This window comes from Pagrus major, chromosome 10 (assembly GCF_040436345.1).
Source record: "Pagrus major chromosome 10, Pma_NU_1.0".
NCBI classification, from domain to species: Eukaryota; Metazoa; Chordata; class Actinopteri; order Spariformes; family Sparidae; genus Pagrus; species Pagrus major.
In genome coordinates, this window is record NC_133224.1 from 6,473,801 (window position 1) to 6,492,572 (window position 18,772).

An 18,772-nucleotide genomic window follows, 5' to 3' on the forward strand; every position below is an offset into this window, starting at 1 on the left:
GGACAGGCGTAGTTATTGTGGCACAACAAACAATTGAACACTCATCATCTCGAGACAAGCCCTGAGAAGCTGAGGCAGCTCCTCTCACTGCAGTGGGTGCGGTCATGTGACACCATTCAGCTGAAATGAAACTTAAAAGTACTTCCTAAAAGATCATGAAGCCAGAAATAATGACAGCAGTTGAGAGAAGATTTATTGTTATAAATCATGAACACACCTCTATTCAACAGAGAACCTTTGAAGCATCAATCACTCCTAATTAAAAATCAACATGCAATCATGAAAACAGAGCTAAAGACTAAGAATGTCATGCATTTAGGGAAATTCAGTTTTAGAAGCACCCTTGTTTTGTGTTCTTGATGAGGGTTTATAGGGAGAATCTCGTGTCTGTAAGGTAAATATGAATCTACAACCAGCAACAGGCTAGCTTAGCTTAGCTTAGCTTCACATAAGGGCTGAAAACAGGCTGTAGCAGCTATCCCGGCTAATTTTTATCGTGTTTGTTTGATTCATACAAAAAAAGATCTTTTGAACATAACCTCCCTTTACTTTCTGTTCAAATTACAGGACGTTACATAAAATCTGGATACAGTGTCAGAGGCATTCGTTCCTATGAAAGCTGCTCAGTGGGACATGAAGCCAAAATTGCTTGACTCACCGGTTCTAAAATTACCAGATACTCCACATTGTGGGGCCCATAGAGCGTGCACACTAGAGACTTCTGCTGGCCAGCTTCCTGTTTAGCACTCAGCTAACTTGAATGGATAAAAAATGAATGCAGTGTACATGTGACACTGTAATTACACAGTTTGGCCACTACGAAAGTTGGTGTCAAAGCCTTGCACACATTCTGAGGGCTTGGTTCCCCTTGGTTTCAAGTCTTGATGCTATAATAAGCTAATAAAGATAATCAGCCATATAATAATAAGCATAACTATCCATTCAAGTAGGGTTGGGTACCAAGCTCTGTACTTTTTAAGGGTATCAACCAAATCACGTCAGTACAACCAAGTATCAATTCACATTAAATCAATCTTTGCTGAACTGACTGACAGCACGTCTCACTGAGAAAGTAACATATAGAGCGAAAGAGAAAGTGAGACTACGTAACCCCAAAAAAGAAAGTTAACATTAGATAAAGGGAGGCCCATCAAACTCCAGGTACTGGTTAAAATGTGAACGGTACCCAACCCTACAGTACATTCAAGTCTGAAACTTTCATGAGCTGATATGAATACATTAGGTGTACAGTACAATAATTATACGTTGGTTGAGCTACACATAACATAACACAACACATAAAATTCAAGATTTAATCCAAACAGGTACAGCTACAACAAAATACAGTCGTTTTTCACTTTCATAGAGACTTACAGTGCTGTGTGTTTTCTAGTCAAACTTTTCATTAGCTTTGCTTGATCAGGCTTTTCTCATTCACTGGACAAATCACAATGGTATCAGAGGCTTTGTCGCAGCAGTACAAGTAGAAAAAGGGCAAGATCTTCTCCGTGAATGTGTCTTTGAAAGTGTAAATATGGGTCCGAGCCTTCACGTCGTAAAAGGACACTTGCCCCTCCTCGTAGTCCACGTACACACCCACTCGCTTGGGCTTTGGGTCGAGGGGGAGCAGTATTGGAGGGGATGTCGACACTCGGTATCCCTGGCCTTTTTTCATGGCCAGAGCCCAGTAGCCCTGGGTCATGCTGACAGCAATCCTGCCCTTTCTGTTGACCGAAGACCTGGCCACGCCCAGGTACCAGTCGTCCTTGTCCCCAACCTGGACCTCCCAGTAATGTCTACCTGAGGTAAAGCCCTCACGGCCCAGGACGATGACCACTGTGTCAAAGCGCTCAGTGTGGTCTGGGAGGTCCTGCCATGCACCCAGGTGTCTCACCTGACGTCTGTCCTGGGAAAGCTGCAACCAAGGGTTGGCTGAGTCAGGGTCCAGAGTGACGTCCACTGCAGAAACACAATGAAGCACGAATTAACAAATGAAGGATTTATTCTGTTGGGGAGTTTTGAGATTGTGAAGTGAAACCAAATGCAACAAAAGGGAAAGTTTACCTGCGTATTTCAGAATCTTTTTGATCTCTGTGAAAAACAAAAGACAAAACACTGTTACGATACTGTGTCCAGGTTCTGGTGGTGATGCTCTCAATTTAAAATGAAGGGATGTTTGAGGAAATCGTACCACTTTCAGCAAGTTTTTCAATCATTTCATTTAATGTTGCCTCCAGTTTGGACACCGATCTCCTGATCATGCCGACACAGGTGTCAGTGGGAACACTGGTCTCAGACCAGTCTTTGACAGAAGGAGGAGTGCTCAGGGCTGGGAAGTTCTTCAGAGAGACAAGTAATCATCATCAGGAAGTTCTTTTTTATTGAGTCCTCTTTAAACTATTTCTGATTGTAACATCACATAAATTATATTATTTTTTTATTTATTCTATTTAACAAAAAAAAACAGATTGTAAGATGGTTAAAGTGTTTTTAATTGTGCTTTTGAGTTGCATTACACTTCAGAACAGGAAGAGGGCACTGTGGTTGCAGCACAAAAAATGTCAAAGGTCTGTGATGTTCCTGCCAAAGCAGATGGTGCAGGAAAGCCAAAGGACTAGTTAATTTTAGTGAAGAGAAAAAATATGAACATAGTTCTCCTCTTTGCTGTGAAAAACAAGAGGGTGTGTTTTAGTTGAAAACAATCTAAAAATAACTAAAATCACCAAGAAAATGAGGAGAAATAGCAGTTTTGACATTATGACGTCTATGTCTAAACCGCTAGCTGCACAGCTAACTAAGCTAACTAGCGGTTACTTTGGTCATGTGCTGTCCCCCTTTTTGTTTTGAGTATGAATTTGACAGGTGCCCATTTCCTACATATAGCACCTTTTTAATTAGAGAAGCTCTCGCAGAAGTGTTACGACTTGCATGAACAAGAGACAAAATATTAAGATCTACACCATAAATCTCCAAAATAAATAGCAAATGTGTATTTAACTTTAACATGATCCCCAACCATAAATCAAAATGTTCTCTCTGACCTTTAAGAAGTGAATGTGGTCGGTCCGAGCCACGTTCTCCAGGTCCGTGTTCCTCCTCTTCAGCTCGGCGATCTCCTGCTCCAGCTCAGAGACGAAGCCGTCGGCCCACCTCTCCGTCTGCCTCTGCTTCTCCTCGATGGACAGAACCAGCTCGGCCTGAGTCCTCTGGATGGAGCGCACCAGCTCCGAGAAGACCCGCATGCTTTCCTCGATCTCTCTCTGAGCACTGGCCTGAAAACACAGACAAAATGCACAAATCTATGATGCATGATAATCTTTGTGTGAACATAGTTTTTACTGATGGCATTAGCATTTTAAAGTCTATATTTAATCTGACAGGAGGACTCACTCTGTTTAGCTCCAGACACTGTTTGATCTCCTCCACCTTTTTCACTCTGTCCTGGATCATCTGCTGGACGTCTATTTCTGTCCTCTTCAGCTGCGCCTGCACGACACGATTTGACACAAACAAGGCTGATGACATAAACATGATAACTTGAGCTTTACTTTCTCTTTTCTTTTGAGGGACAGAAACATTTGCCATTGCCGACAAAATTTGTTGATATGAATACACATATGCGCCCCGTAGGAAATTACTTTCATGATGATAGATGAAGCATATTATCTGGCTTGGATTAAAACCTAAGACATGTTGTGTACAGCCCTTGAACTAAAGGTTTGCAGAGTGCATATAGATTCAGTTTAGAGGTTCAGTCTTCCTAAGTCAATAGTCTGCTTTCTTTGACAACAAGGCCAACAGCATTATTGTATAACTCAAGAATAACATAATTTATTAAAATGTTTCTATCTATTAAAACATGTTTATCCAAGTGGTTTCTAATCAGACCATAAGCATTTACTCTGGCAGTTGGGTTGATAAGAGACTGAGTAGAAGCTCCGTTAGGATTGAAATATCCGTTGAAATAGGTGTAATTCACTATTTAAATGTTCTTTGACTGTGTGAGAGCTGCTCCACCTCTGACGAAGAGCTAAAAATCAGATATTTGATCTTGGATTTGCTCCCTCTCACCTTTTTGTCCATCCATTCCCTCTCCACGGGGACAGTGTAGTGTGCCCTGTGGTCCGTCTCAGTGCAGAGCACGCACACACACGTCTGATCCTTCTTGCAGAACAGCTCCAGGAGCCTCTCGTGCTTCGGACACATCCTGTCCGCCATGTTGGCGACGGGCTCAATCAGCTTGTGCTTGGTGAACCTGGTCGAGTGAGACTTCAGGTGCTCCTCGCAGTAGGAAGTCAGACACACGAGGCAGGATTTGAGCGCTTTCGGCCTGCCGTCCCCGAGACAGACATCGCAGAGCACCTCCTCCCAGGACAGAGGTAGGAGTGAAGAGGAGAGAGGTGAAGGTGAGGGTTGAGGAGCTGGAGAAGGAGGTATTTGAGGTGATGGTGGGGGTGATGTTTGAGGCAGTGGAGGCGGCTCCTGAGCTGAGGCCTGGGGTGACGGCGGATCAGAGGTCTTGGGTGATGACACAGGCGGGATCAGCGGTGGTAACTCCTCTTGTTTCTCTTTCTTTCTCTTGTCGTCCTCTTGTTTCTGCTTCAGCTCCTCCACAAGCTGCTGCCTCTGATCAGCCTCCAGAAGCCTCTCCTCATCCTCCTTCTTCCTCCTTTCCATTGTCCACTTCTTTTCAGTCCTGTCTTCCTCCTCCCCGCTCACTTTCCCTTCAACGCTCCGAACCCTGATCTCCTTGAACTGCTCTGCGATCTCCCTCAGGACGGTGTTGATGCTGATATCAGGCCTTTTGTGGAAAGACTTCTTACACATAGGACACTGGTACAAGGGGCTGGTTTTCCAGTATCCCAGGATGCAGCTCTGGCAGAAGTTGTGTCCGCAGGGGATGGACACGGGGTTGGTGAAGACGTCGAGACAGATGGAGCAGTGCACCTGCTCTTCAGAAAGGTTCCCAGTGGTGGCCATTCCTGCACGGCGGAGAGGCAGGGTCATTTTCAGCGCAAGAAACCAGCCTCTGAACGGGGCATCAGACCTGCTGTGATATTGAGGTTTGCGAGGGGTTAGATGGCGTGACTTTATTTGGGGTCATGTTCATGCAAATCTACTGAGCGAAGCATGACAGGGCTCATTTATTAAATTCAAGACAAAGATTTGAAAATATTTGGTCATAATAAGTTTTAGTCTTTTTCTTTTTCTTAATTAATAAATGAGCCCCTGTAAGTCTTTAGGCAGAGTGTTGTCAGACTGTGAGCTTATATTTTGTGTTTGTTTTATTCTTTTTTAAGTTTCTTGAGCCTGAGTAAGACCAGATTTGTGATTATTGATATTTCAGAATAAAAAAAAATTGAAGATACATCTGATATTAAATCTTGGTGCTGTATCGTAGCCAACTGGACTTGTTTCAGTTTCTTGAAGACGTTTCACCTCTCTTCCAAGAGGCTTCTTCAGTTCTTACTAATTCTTCCTTCTTATTAGCCGACACAACACTATTAATGACAGGCTAATATCTGCTGCTAATATCAGTTACTACAAATCTAATTCCTGTTGATTCAGGCCTTGAATTTCCTCTGATTTAAAAAAAAAATGACATTTGCATCTTTCCTTGAACTTCATGCTAAATATATCACGCTTGTCTTAATTGGCTTGAACACTGACTGAGCGTTTGTGAAGCTGTTTCACTTTTAACACAGGCGGCTCTCTGCTTGAGGCCTAGGTATTCACGGCAGAGCAGATTAACATCTTTCCAAAAATATTGGTCAGACCAGAGATCTGTCTTGCACTGCTCCCCCACTCCAAACTGAGTTATATTGACACGAAAAACACCCAAAAATAAATTAGAAACTTTCAGCAGTCTTCAGAAGTCTTTTCTTGAGTTTATTTTGAATCTGTACTGAACAGACTGCACCAGAAAAAGTCCTTATCTGAGGTCACAGCTCTTAGGCAGCCAAACAGTAATAGAAAAAAGTACTAACAACACTCCCCTAAGAGACCTACTGGTGCACAGAGAAGCAGATGTGACAGTTATAGAAATGAAAATGCAGGAGAGGACGAGGAGGGATAGAAAAAAGCAGAGATATGGGGGCACTCACCAGAGAGCAGCTGCCTCGAGGCTCCTCTGTACACTGACACATGAGACAGGCTGTAACCACTGCCACCTCCAACCAACTAACACACACACACACCTCGAACCCAAAATATACCCCCCTCCCTCCCTCCCCCCCATCTCTTTTTACCCCAGATACAAATTTATACCCCTCGGCCATGAGCCTCAGAGCTTCAGGAGGAACAGCTTTAAGAGGAGGGGGTCCAAGTCCAGCTTGGATCAAACAGGGAGGGGATATCACAGTTCGATAAAGTTATACAAAACTTTATTTTTGTTCCCCCTGGTGGCCTCCTTGCTACTAGGGGGCTCTGACAGGGGGAAATAATATTTTAAAATAAAATCCAAAACAATCTCTGATCTTAAAGTTTATTTAAATGTTTTTACATTTATTATTTTAAAAAAAAACAAACTCAACTCTAGCTTTAACTTTCTCATATTAAAGAAATGAATAATTAATGAGAATAATTGTAATCATGTGGCATTTAAATCATTTTGTTTAACAATGATCAGAATAGGTGGGTACAGGGGGCCCCCGAAAATTACATACTGCCCGAGTGTCATCTATCCGTTAAATCCGGCCCTGCGTTCAAGAGCCAAACCTTTTGGAACGAGCTTAAAGACAAATCCCTCACTCACCAGCTGAAAAGAAAGTATGTGGCAGTGGGCTTGTGTTATTATTTGTGACTGATCTTTATTGAACAAGTTCAGAAAAAAAAGGTACAAAAGCAAACGTTTGATATAAAAATACAGAGCATGGTTTCATACCTTTGAATAAATCCTATTTCCACATTAAACTGTAAAAAATGCCCATTGCAAAAAATGTTATTCTGACAGTATGTGCAAACATCTCTCATCATCTCCCCCTGTAGCCTAAACACAGTACATTTACATCTGTTTTACTTCATTACTTTAATCTCAAGCCTCATAGATACAGTTAAACAAAGACTTAGATAGCAAGGAAAGTGCCAGAAGTGAAGAATTATTTGAACGCAACTACTTCCTGAACACATCCGACTGAACCACAGGTCAACGTGTCATACAGCAAAACATCTGCCTCGTTTTCTTTATATACAATTTGTACAAAAGAGGATTAGGGCCAATGTAATATAAATTTAATTCTGACTTTTTTCTCATAATTCAGATTAAAATCAAAATGAGTTTAGAGTCATAATTCCGTACCAGTTCGTGATGTTTCCAGTTCAAGGAGTCAATGGCCCTAATCCTCTTCTGTAAATCTGAGATGAGAATATACAGTACAAAAATAACTATTGTCAACTTATGAGGAACCAAAGTGTAAATACATTTCTCTGTAAGTCAATCCTACATATTGGCCCAAACACACTGGAAACACAATGCTTGCTTTCATTTTATTACTTCCAAACAGTCCCTCTGTGGGTCAGCAGCCTTTACTGGACCTGTATGGATCCTGATTTTGATAGAAGGAATGCAATAACATGTCCATGTGATGACAAAGTGTTGTAGTGGGTAGTTTCGGTATGCAAAACTTCATTTTTACTTTAATCTGTTCAAGTTGTTTGAGGTAAAGTGCTTTGCAAACAAGTAAATGTCCTGAAGTCTGATCACTGAGAAGAAAATGTGACATTTTCAGACCAAATAAAGGACTAAATGACCCATTCTTAACCAAACTTTCAGATGTGTTTAACAGGGGTTATAATGAGAGGAGATGCGTTCTTCCCCTCCTGGACGAGACAGGGGCTGAAGATTGGGTACAGGCTCTCGTTAAACGTATGGATGAAGGTGTAGAGATGCAGACGGGCCTTCACATCGTAGAAAGAGACCTGGCCTCCTTCATAATCCATGAAGATTCCCACTTTACTGGGTTGGGACTGCAGCATGAGAGGCAGGCGAGTCGACGTCAAGGCCTTCACCTCCCCGTTCTTCAGCCACAGGCACCAGTATCCCCCATCAGGGCTCAGCTTGATCTCACCCTTGCGGCGGGCCGAGCCGCTTGCCACGCCGAGCGTCCAGGCCGTCTTGCGGGCCGTGTCCACCTCCCAGTAGTGGCGCCCCGAGCTCAGACCCTCTCGGCCCAGGACGAAGAGGGCCGGGCTGAAGCGCTTGGGACTCTCAGAGTGGGAGGTCTTACGCTCTTCGTATCTCACCTGGCGACCGTCTTCGGACACGACCAGGTGCCTCTGGGCTGTTCCAGGATCTAATATCACCTCACCTGGAGAGAGCAAAGCAGAATGAGATACTGGGAGGAGAGTTTCATCTGCATCTGTTCAGCAAATTAATTGGACAGGGCTTCAACTGGAAGTGGATGGTTTTTAAAACTAAGCAGAAGTTGCCTCAAAGTGATACGGGTTGATCAGAAATTGGTATAAGAAAACAGCCGCAGAGATGAGCTTGAGCTTGAGATAAGAGTTTCTTTTATCAACTTCAATGAATAAACTTTGGTAATTTGACACTCTTCAGTTGGCTGCACGCCCTCAGACTGAGCCTGTCTGTGCTCTGAAGATGTGGCACCATCTTGTGGACCATTCGTAGAACAGAACATCATATCAAAGCTTTGTTGCACTGCTCAAGATTGTCAAAAAACTCCTGCGCTCCTCTAAAAATCTCACGCAAGAAAGTCAAGACTCCTGCTGAGCATCAAGCAGACATTATAAAGTCGTACTCACTTGAGTAGTTCTGGACCTTCCGGAGCTCTGAGGGAACGAGAGAGAGAGAGAGAGAGAGAGAGTAAGACATAGACATAGACAGAAAGAAAGACAGAGAGAGAGAGATAGAGAGAGAGAGAGAGACCAAGTGAGCAAATCATTCAGCTACAGAGTCAAAGTCAAAGCAGATGGCACGTGTGGGTGGTAAACATGTCGATCTAATCCAGAGCTGTAAATGCTGCAAACATGTGCTGCTGTCAGTCAGCTCTCTCTCTCTCTCTCCGCTGCTGCCTCTCCAAGTGGATGAACTGTGCCATCAACACCATCTCCATCTGTCCCACCATCTTGTGTGTGTGTGAACGTGTGAGTGTGGTGGAGGGGGTTTGTGGTTGGTGCAATGATGAGTCACTTTTCTATTTCAAAGCTCTCGAACAGTGACCTACATATCACTGTTTTGGATTTTGAACAGGAAGTGTAGACGGTATTGAATAAGAGTGGGTGGATTTTAGTGTAAGTCTGCAGAGTCTGTCCACACACCCAGCACAGCTGCTTAAATGTTGCCGATTTACAACTGATAGTGACGGCAAAGAGCACCGAAAGTTGTTGGGGTATAGCTTAGTTTACTTACTTTTATTTTGAAAGGATACAGAACATGTTGGTGTATCTCATTTCAAAGAGGACTATTTATGAGTAGAAAATTTACAGTGTCACACCGAACAATCCAGTACAATAGCAAAGGAAATATATTAATATATTATTATTATATTAACATTCTAGGTTGTTTTTTTTCATTATTTATGTCATTAAAAGGGTTAGGGTTAGGCTATGACAATGTTTTCACCTTGTTTTTACGGATTAACTGATGTGAAGAGGTAACACAGGCTCATGTTTGATATAAGTGACATCTTCATATTATTATCTTACTGAATACATATATATATATATATCTAATAATGTAAAGACGACGTATTACTGAAAATATTAAATGAAAAATTCTCTATTGACAAATATACCAGTTATTGTTGTTTTTCCATATATTTTTCAAAAATATATGTATGTATTTAATATACTGTACTTAAAATATAAGATAATATATACTAATATATATTCCAAAATAATAAAAGCAAATATATTTTAAGTCATACATTTTTAAATACATACCACGAAAATATTACCATTTTATTATTGAAAAACAACAATTTTATAATTTTCATATATATTCTTAAAGCAAAATGACAATATATTGGCATGTGTTGTCAAATAAATGTGGACACCTACCATATATTAAAATAATATATTTTTTTATATGTCAATGCATGCTTGTTCTGTAGTACTACCTATACAAACCTTATGACATTTAGTTATTGTTGCTTTAACAAAGTACATGCTTGTTCTGTAGTACTACCTATACGAACCTTATGACATTAAGTTATTGTTGCTTTAACAAAATAAAATGTTTCATTCAAATGTTTGCAGCTATAGTCTTGTGGTATTGTTGAATGTGTCTACATAACAACAAGGCGTTTCTTTTATTTTGTCCAGGCCTGTATATCAGTCATAATGTGATAATATTAATATGTGATAAATTCCTGTTTATTTACTTATATTATTAGTGAATCGCTGTGTTTTTGCAGAGTCAGCGTCAGCTACCTTTCCCATACAGCCGTTTGAGCTCCTCCTGGAACTTGTCGATGAGGTTGCTGACGGAGGAGCGGATGGTTCCCAGGTAGAGGTCGGTGTTGATGCTGACCGCCGACCAATCAGTGGGCTCGGGTGGGGGCGCCAGCGTCGCCAGGTTCTGCAAATGGAAATGGAAGAGCAAGATTACGCAAGGTGAGATGAAAAAATTAAAATATAATGACGCCTCGGGGGGAACACAGTCTTTGGAGTGAACAGGCCTCATCGAATGTGACACCGATGGGTCGCTGCAGACAAGTCAGAAACAATTGTACATTCAGCGCTGATTTAAACAGCTCTATGGGGTGAAATAATCTTGACAGAGTGCAGATTTATCTCTGACCATCACAGAACACTTTGTACATTATCACTTTGACAGAAAAATCAAAGAGCACTCATGCGGGACTTTGTCCAGATAAGTGAATTCTTATCAGAAGACTGACAGGCACAGAACCGTGAATGCATCCGTCTGCATGCTCTCAACTTCTGTTCTGGTTTTTTGTGACTATGCGCCTTTGCCTCGCCTCACACCATCCAGAAAAATTCAAAAGCTTCAAAGACGTCTTTCATGAGAGAAAAAAAATCAACATTTTATCTGCGTAAACAGTCCAGGATGAATGCACAAGGGGGATCTTTCATAACAGCTGGCTCTCTTCTTCTTAGAAGCGTTTGATGTCGTGTCACAAATCTCAGAACAACTACAGCTGCTGCAACCATGGAGATAATTGGGTGTTTTATTATTCAGATAATTAATGATGATAGAAGAAGGAGATTTTAAATATATATATATATATATATATATATATATATATATATATATATATATTGTTCCAGCCTGGCTGTTAAAATGATTCTGTTAATGTAGATATCTTTCAGATTTTCATCACTGTGTGTAAGCCTACACTGCTATGTCTCAAGGCCGTAGCATTTTAACTAATTAGCTCCCTTGCTGTGTCCTAAATGCATATTAAGTGTGTTTTGTGTATGTAGGCTACACGCTGGAAACTAATGAAGTCACCCTTGAAATGCCAGCATGCATTTTTAAAATTACAGCTGGAATGTGTTCCTCGTGTAAAATATTGATGATTAATCGTAATGAAAGAATTGGAAGAACGGCATCAAGAGCTGGAGAAAAGTGGGGCACTGTGGAGGAGAGCAAACAGCCGAATGTATATATTTTGAAATTTAAAAAGCACCTTGCATTGTTGCCTGTGGTTAAGAAAGAAAAACTCAGGGTAAACAACAATAATTACTGAAAAATAACGACCCAGTTTTCATTTGAAACGTTAAAATGTTCTTTAAAGGTACATTATGTAAGAATTTTAGGCGAAGACGTCAGATATCTATTGAAGTTAGCATGCTAACCAGTTAGCCCCTTTGCTAGTCTGATAGTAAACAACACCAACACTACCCTGGTGCTCCGAGCTTCCAGTCCGAGCAGAGTCAGCTGATAAACAGCTAGCTGCATGGCTAACTGAGCCAACTAGTTAATGACAGCGACAGTTAGCAGCAGTTAGCGGTTACTCTAGTGATGTAATGCCCCCTAGTTGAAATCAACAGGTGACCAATTCTTACATATTGCACCTTTTAATCGCAGCTAAATATACCATCTGATCATTAAAACATTTGATCTTCACGACTTGAGTTCCCCAGGTTATGTCACTTGAGATCCCGTCCTACCTGCAGGAAGACCACTTTGTCGTGCGTCTGTGCGTAGGCCTCCAGCTCGTTGCTCCTCCTCCTCAGCTGGCTGAGTTCGTTCTCCAGGCCTCGGGCCAGTTCCTGCGCGTGACGCTCGGCGTCGCGTTGCCTCGTGGCGATCACCTCCACCAGCTCCGCCTGACTCTGCTCCACCATGCGCTGCAGCTCCGCATACACCTGCCAGCTCTCCTCCAACTCCCTCTGAGCGCTCGACTGCAAAACGAGAGAGTCCAGACAAAGAGCAAATCAAGAGCAAATCTGTGTTGTTACTTAACTTTTTTTTGTTTACACTTATTATAAATTAAATATTGATTGCATAGTGTAATAGCTGTAGAAAAATGACGCTATCAACGTTTAGATGGTTCCCTATAAGCCTTGATTTCACCATGATTCTCTGTCTGCCGCCAGGCTGGATGTTTCCCAGATAAATCAAGGCTTTAATTACAGCACAATGGAAGTGCACAACCAAAACAGGAAGATCTTTTTTTGTAACAGGGTAACAGTGGAACAGGCAGAGTTGTTGCAAAAGAAAAATAATTTCACTGATGGAGGAGGCAAAGAAGACGAAGAGGAAGAGAGCCAGAAACCGAGGTAAAACAAGAGGGACCAGACGGGCATTCACTCAATGGAAAAAGCTTGTGTTTCCCCTTTTCCTCGAGGACTTGAGAGGGTTCAAAGCCGACATTAAGTTGGAATTCTCTCCACTATTTGAGTTGGCTTGTTGTTTTGGATGTGATACAAATAAACTTGCCTCGAGTCCAACAAAATCAGCCTGTGAAATGCTACAGATGATTGTGTTTTTTTTAACTTTTGTTTACTGAGTGGCTCTCAGCGTGTCTGACTGCTGCTTGTACGACTCGACTAACCGGTTACGTCTGTCTGCAGCCAAGTGAAAGAAACCACAAAAGCTTTTAATCTTAATCTTAAACTAACCCTGCATAGGTTTCCAGACTCCAGCTGTTTTTATTTCACAGCTTACAAGCGAAGTTGAAGTGTAATTCCGGTGTATGAAAAGGTTTGTTTTCTATCTAAAAAATTCCAGTGATGCGTCATTGTCCTTAATCTCCAAGTCTATCAGTTGAACCTGCATACACAGCAACATGCACGTGTGCAGTCGTGTGTGTATGTGTACAAAACACAAATGATCTAGTAACTGAATCCTTACTGTTTTTAAAAATGTAGATAAAAATGTCACAAAGCAGGAAACCATGAGAGCTGCACTGAACCTGGGACGTCTTCCAATGACAATAAGCTTAACTTACAAACTTACAGTTTATTTTAGCGTAGTTGAGTTTAATTTCAAGGGTTGGACAAACTCATTACTCATTGGATTGTCATGGGAAAACAATTCAAAACCGCACTAACATTTTTGTTTTACGGCTTCAATTACAATCCTTTAATTTAAATGAACAAAGGCAGGTAATGTAATGAGGAAGCGGCTAAAAACAGGGTGTTGGAGACTGGAGGTTTACGCCGGTCACACCGGTCGGACGACCACAGACGTGGGTCTGAGCTCTCCGGAGTAAACAAATTGAATTACCTGCCGGCGCTCTTCAAAACCACAGAGCACGAGAAGCATGACAGAGATGTCAGTAACAGAAAGTTACAGGTTATCAAATATGTTGTTGTTTTACTCTGAAATATGGATCAGCGTCCCTCTAGATTTTGAGAAATCCATCATCTTTACAGTTGCCGAACAATGTGAAATGTTCTATGTTTCTTTATTGTATCTCTGGGAGCTTCCTGGCTAAATAAAGACAAGCAAAATTAGAGAAAATAAAAGTGACTGTAAGTGAAATATTATCCCATTATCAGCTGTGTGTCACGTCACAGGGCTCTTGTGCGCTTGCCTGGATCGGAGTGCTGCTTGCAAGTGCAAATAAAGCTTTGAGCTTCAGCACATTAGAGAGGACTGGACAAATATTTAACTTGCAGCACATAATGGGACAACCACAATACAGACGGACAGACAATAAAACACATGACACGCAGCTTTTAAAATCAACTACATGACATTTTGGCACAAAGTACTGATTTCATCTAGAAGACCGATGTGTTCAGCTAAAAGAAGATAACCAAAAAGCTTTCCAATAAAACAAACAATAAAATAAGAATGGTTTGTAAGTGTTTTTCAACCTGAGCCCTGTTTTCCCAGTGACTAGTGAGGACAACAAGTTTTGAAAATGATCCCGTGCTGCAGCCATGAGACATGAAACAGGCTGTAAGGGGCACCAGGTAATTGTACGTCTCACTGAAGTGCTTGTTTTTGCCAGTGACGCACTCGGATTGTTATTCTAAGTGTCAGACAACATTTTTGGAACTGATCCCTACAGAGATAGACAATTATGTGAAAGACAGACAAAACAGAAACAGCTGCTCGCCAAACTCCATTTGCAAAAACAGTCATTTTATCATCATGGAACACACTTCCTTCCAACTTAAAAAAAAAATCGTCTTTCCACTTTTCCTACAATCACATACTCTTGTGTGGTTGGTTTTAACTCTTAACTCACCAAATTAGCAAAGAAAAAGCTGTTTCTTCACTGATTTGATACTTCAAGAGCTGAAAGTCGACACCAAAACTTTCAAACATGCTGTGTTGTCACCCGTGTTTCCTGGACTCTAATAACACACATTCACAGTTCTGACTCCCAACAAGTCTTCTACTAGACTTCAGCCGACTCACCTTGATGACCTTGATGGATTGTTTGATCTCCTCCAGTTTCTTCGCCCTCTCCTTGATCAGATGTTTGAGCTCAGACCTCTTCTTACTCAGATTGCTCTGTGAGAAGAAAATCAAGGTTGTGGCTCACAGAAATCAGTAAAGACACAGTTTAATACCATGAAAATCACATGAAAGCCCTTCAAAAATCAATCGTTGCCATTTGCCTTCTAACATTATTTAACAAACTCAAGCTCACCGTCTTCTTCTTCCACTCGTGGTCGGTGGAGACGATGTCGTGGGACTTGTGCGTGGCCTCGGCACAGGCCGTGCAGATGCAGATGTGGTCCGTGCGGCAGTAGACCTCCAGAAGACGTTCGTGTTTCTTGCAGATCTTGTCCTCCAGGTGGAAGGTGGGTTCAATCAGACGATGAGATATCAGAGACTTCACCTGCAGGGAGGAGGACAGCCATGGATAACAAACTTGGGTCACCACGTGACGGCAGGTAATCTTGCTAAGGAGAAAGAAAACAGATATTTTTATTACCTTGCAATAATCGCCAAAAAGCAGAAAAACTGACCTTTTTATGATGTCTGAGGTGCGTCTCACAGAACGACCCGGGACAGTTCACACAAGACTTGAGCGCCTTTAACTTCCTCCCAATGCAGGCGTCACAGGGAACATCCCCTTGCCGGGCAAATTCCCCGGTGTCCTGCCCTGTGGAGCTCCCCTGGCCTGCGTCCGAGCTCAGGTTCAGCGTGGATCCCCGTGACAAGGACCCACCTCCCTCGGCTCCTCCGGCCATCACCAGCCCCTGGAACTGGGTGGAGATCTCAGCCAGGACCCTGTTGACGCTCATCTCGGGCCTTCTGGAGTAGCTCTTCTTGCACATAGGGCAGACGAACTTCTTGCTGTGGGTCCAGTAGCCCTGCAGGCAGGCCTTGCAGAAGCTGTGGCCGCAGGGCGTGGAGACGGGCTCCACGAACACCTCCAGACAGATGGAGCAGGTGAACTGCTCCTCAGAGAGGACCCGGCTTCCCGGGGAGTTTATGTCTGGAAGAAAGAGGGAGGAGATGGGAGAGACATAATAGAGATAAGATGCACAGGTCTCAGTATTTATATTTCCATATTTCGAATACTTTCTCACGTGATTGTTTATTTCACATCTTAACTAACATTTTTAACATGATAATTAAATAATATTACATGCAAACTGGTCATTTTCACAATTAATTGGCTTTTTTCACATGTGAACTAAATTTTTAACATGTGAAAAGGAAAAATAAAGTCACATGTGGACTGGACACGCTTTTTTCACATGAATGTAAATGTTCACATGTGAATTACAAATGCTCACACGTGACTGGTTTTATTCCACATGTGTGTTTCCACATATCAAGACACACTAAATCAAGACTGCAGGATTTGTTTGGCCGTCGGCATCTCTCGCCACTGTTAACACCTTTTTGTTATGTATCAGTAACTAAGATCACGTGTCACAGGAAGTGAAGTGTGAAATGCTGTGAAACTGCCTTCAGGACAGCAGTTTAGCAGTTCACTTGCAAAAGACGTGATATGAGATTTGACAAAAAAATGCCCTGTTGGCTGTCGGATGGAGGCGAACGGTGACATGGTGTCCCTTTAAACTACTCGGTTACTCATCCTCCAAAAATGCTTACAATATATAGCCGAATACATTTTTAATCAGTCCTGGTGTGAAGAGAAACATTTGTGTTCGATGAGAAAGAAGTAAAAATCTTGACTTGATGTTACAGAGACAAATAGGCTGAGGAGGTGTATCTGTGTCTGTGTTGCCCTCAGCCTAAGATCAGTGTGTGCACAGTTATAATCCAGTGTTGTTCATGTGGCACTTGAGTTCGGCCATGAAGAGTCACAGAGAAGACGAGACGAAGTAATTACTGTAGGTTGTTCAGCATCGCGACGTGAAAAATCTTCCATGACGAGCTGTAAATCTTCAAAATCTAGCTGTGTTTTGGTTAAATTAGAAAGTGAAGAGGTAGTTTATGCTCCAAAAAAGTTACGATACTGTGGTTCTTCTCATCTTGTGTGTTGAGTGTGTTTTACAGAAAACACAAGTATCTTGTCTTATACTGTTTTCAGCTGAATATAGGTCGAGAAGGATTTGCAGCGCACTATTGTTGTAGATACTGAAACAAAGGAAGTGGGAATCGCCCCTCCTGGTGCCCCCATGCTGTGAAAGTCCCCCTCTTGAATGCCCTTATGGGAGATAAAACATGATGAAGTGCTCTCTATGGTGCCCTTCCAGCAGTGAAAACACAGTGAAGTGCCCTCTCTTCACTAAAAATACGTCACGGCTTTCTGCACGCTGGTGCCCTTTTCTATTTTCTTCGCCCTTTGCCCCTCAAACATCCTGAGTCCGCCACTGATGCTCTCCCACATTTTGTTAGCAGAAGTGACCAATAAACATCAACAGCAGTCATGTGAGAGGAAATATTGGGATTCCTGGGTGTGAAGCTCCTGATAATTAACGCATTTTTGTCTGGTCTGTGAATGTAGCCGAGCGTAGGGATCAAGAGAAGAGAGCAAAGACACGGTGACTTCCACTTGTAATCTTAAACTACACTTGTGGAGGTGATAAGTGAGTGTGAACAAACAGAAACACACATTTCCAAATGTTACCAAGACCAAGTGGGAGGTGCAAGATGAGAAAACAACCTTTGCTTCCCCAAATTCCCCAAAAGTGATTTGATATTTAGTACAAGTGAACACAAAACCTTACTTATCACAAGAGCAGGAAGTGTATGTAAGAGTGTCGCTCTGTTCAGCGGTGGGTGAGTAACTATCTGAGGAATGCAGAAACTCAGGACCTTCTACCTGATGGCACCTGCGTCAGGTTTAAAAGAAAACAAAACTCCCACAGCCACTGCTGATAGGCCTTGTGAACTACATGTCACAGAATCAGTATTTATACATGAAAAATGTATATTTTTAGTGATATTTTTGGGATTGAATGTGCTAATGTTAATCAAAGTTATTAGATTTATCAGTCTGTCTTTCTTTATATCCCTTTATTTTCACAGGTTACACAGATTAAACCAGTGTAGCATCATTTCAGGACATTAAGTCAGCTCAAATAACGACAGCAGTTCATTAAAAAAATATCAGATTTTGATCATTTTTATCCCAGACATACAAACAGACACAAGCACTCCACTGTAAGTAAGAGAAGTAAGCTCATTTCACACTGTTTGTTGTTCTTCGACTGAACTTATGGAACCAAAGTTCAACAAAAAGTGTATCCAGCATAAGTTTTAAGGAAACAAAATGTGTCCCACGGTCAAAAGAAGAGGTAATAAAACACATAAAGATAAAGAAGAACTTACTCTGCATGTTTGCCCTCTGACGTGGAGCTGCTCAGGTCCTTCACTTCATGTACTTTGAGTCACAAGCCGACAGGTGCTGCAACTCTTCCTGAAACTTGACGTGGCCCCTCCCACTCTCAGTGTGACACACCCAAACAGCTCCACACATGCCCTCCCATTGTTACCACACACACACACACACATGCACACACACACACACACACACACATTGATTTCCATGGCTGTGTTGTTATATGTAAAACTGCAGTTGTAGGTGAGTTAAAAGTTTTGCTGTGGTTGTATCATCCTAAAACGACAATCACTGTAAATTCTTGCCCTCCAGAAAGTTTTATAGACAATGTGATGAAAGTGCATTGTGGGTAATGTAGTTTTAAAAAGGAAGAAGAATGTGTGGAGTAAAAAAACTGCCCATAATGACTCCAACAGTGTAGGAGTGCAATGTAACATTGGCTTTAAACTACATTTACACCACACACTTTAGTGTTTAAAATAGGTGGAATTAGCCTTTAATCACTTGCTCTGGCACCATCTTCAATGTAACTTCAAGAATAAGTAAAAAGATGTTGAACACCAGGTGTTGATGTTTGTAAGTTGCCAATGGAAGTCTCATATCTCTCACTAAAATGT

The 18,772-nt window shown here is 41.8% G+C and overlaps 1 protein-coding gene across 1 annotated transcript; it reads right to left on the bottom strand.

Annotated features, from left to right (window-relative positions):
- Positions 1-1,405: 1,405 nt before the first annotated feature.
- Positions 1,406-18,234, bottom strand: LOC141004090 (uncharacterized). The gene is made up of 15 exons (XM_073475586.1): positions 18,146-18,234; positions 15,361-15,833; positions 15,039-15,230; positions 14,804-14,899; positions 12,097-12,330; positions 10,390-10,537; positions 8,761-8,787; positions 7,779-8,306; positions 4,615-4,982; positions 4,072-4,494; positions 3,391-3,486; positions 3,042-3,272; positions 2,192-2,339; positions 2,065-2,091; positions 1,406-1,959 (listed from the first exon to the last, which is right to left on the bottom strand). The coding sequence occupies exons 1-15, from the start codon at positions 18,150-18,152 to the stop codon at positions 1,406-1,408; spliced, it is 3,552 nt and encodes a 1,183-aa protein (XP_073331687.1). The 5' UTR covers positions 18,153-18,234.
- Between the last annotated feature and the right edge of the window lie 538 nt (positions 18,235-18,772).

Bases quoted from the DNA above. Each gene is read 5' to 3' on its own strand.
- LOC141004090 (XM_073475586.1), bottom strand. The intron at 8,788-10,389 runs GTAGCTGACGCT...TCGTTCCCTCAG, and splicing joins CAAACGGCTGTATGGGAAAG to AGCTCCGGAAGGTCCAGAAC. The intron at 2,340-3,041 runs GTCAGAGAGAAC...GTCTCTCTGAAG, and splicing joins ACCACATTCACTTCTTAAAG to AACTTCCCAGCCCTGAGCAC.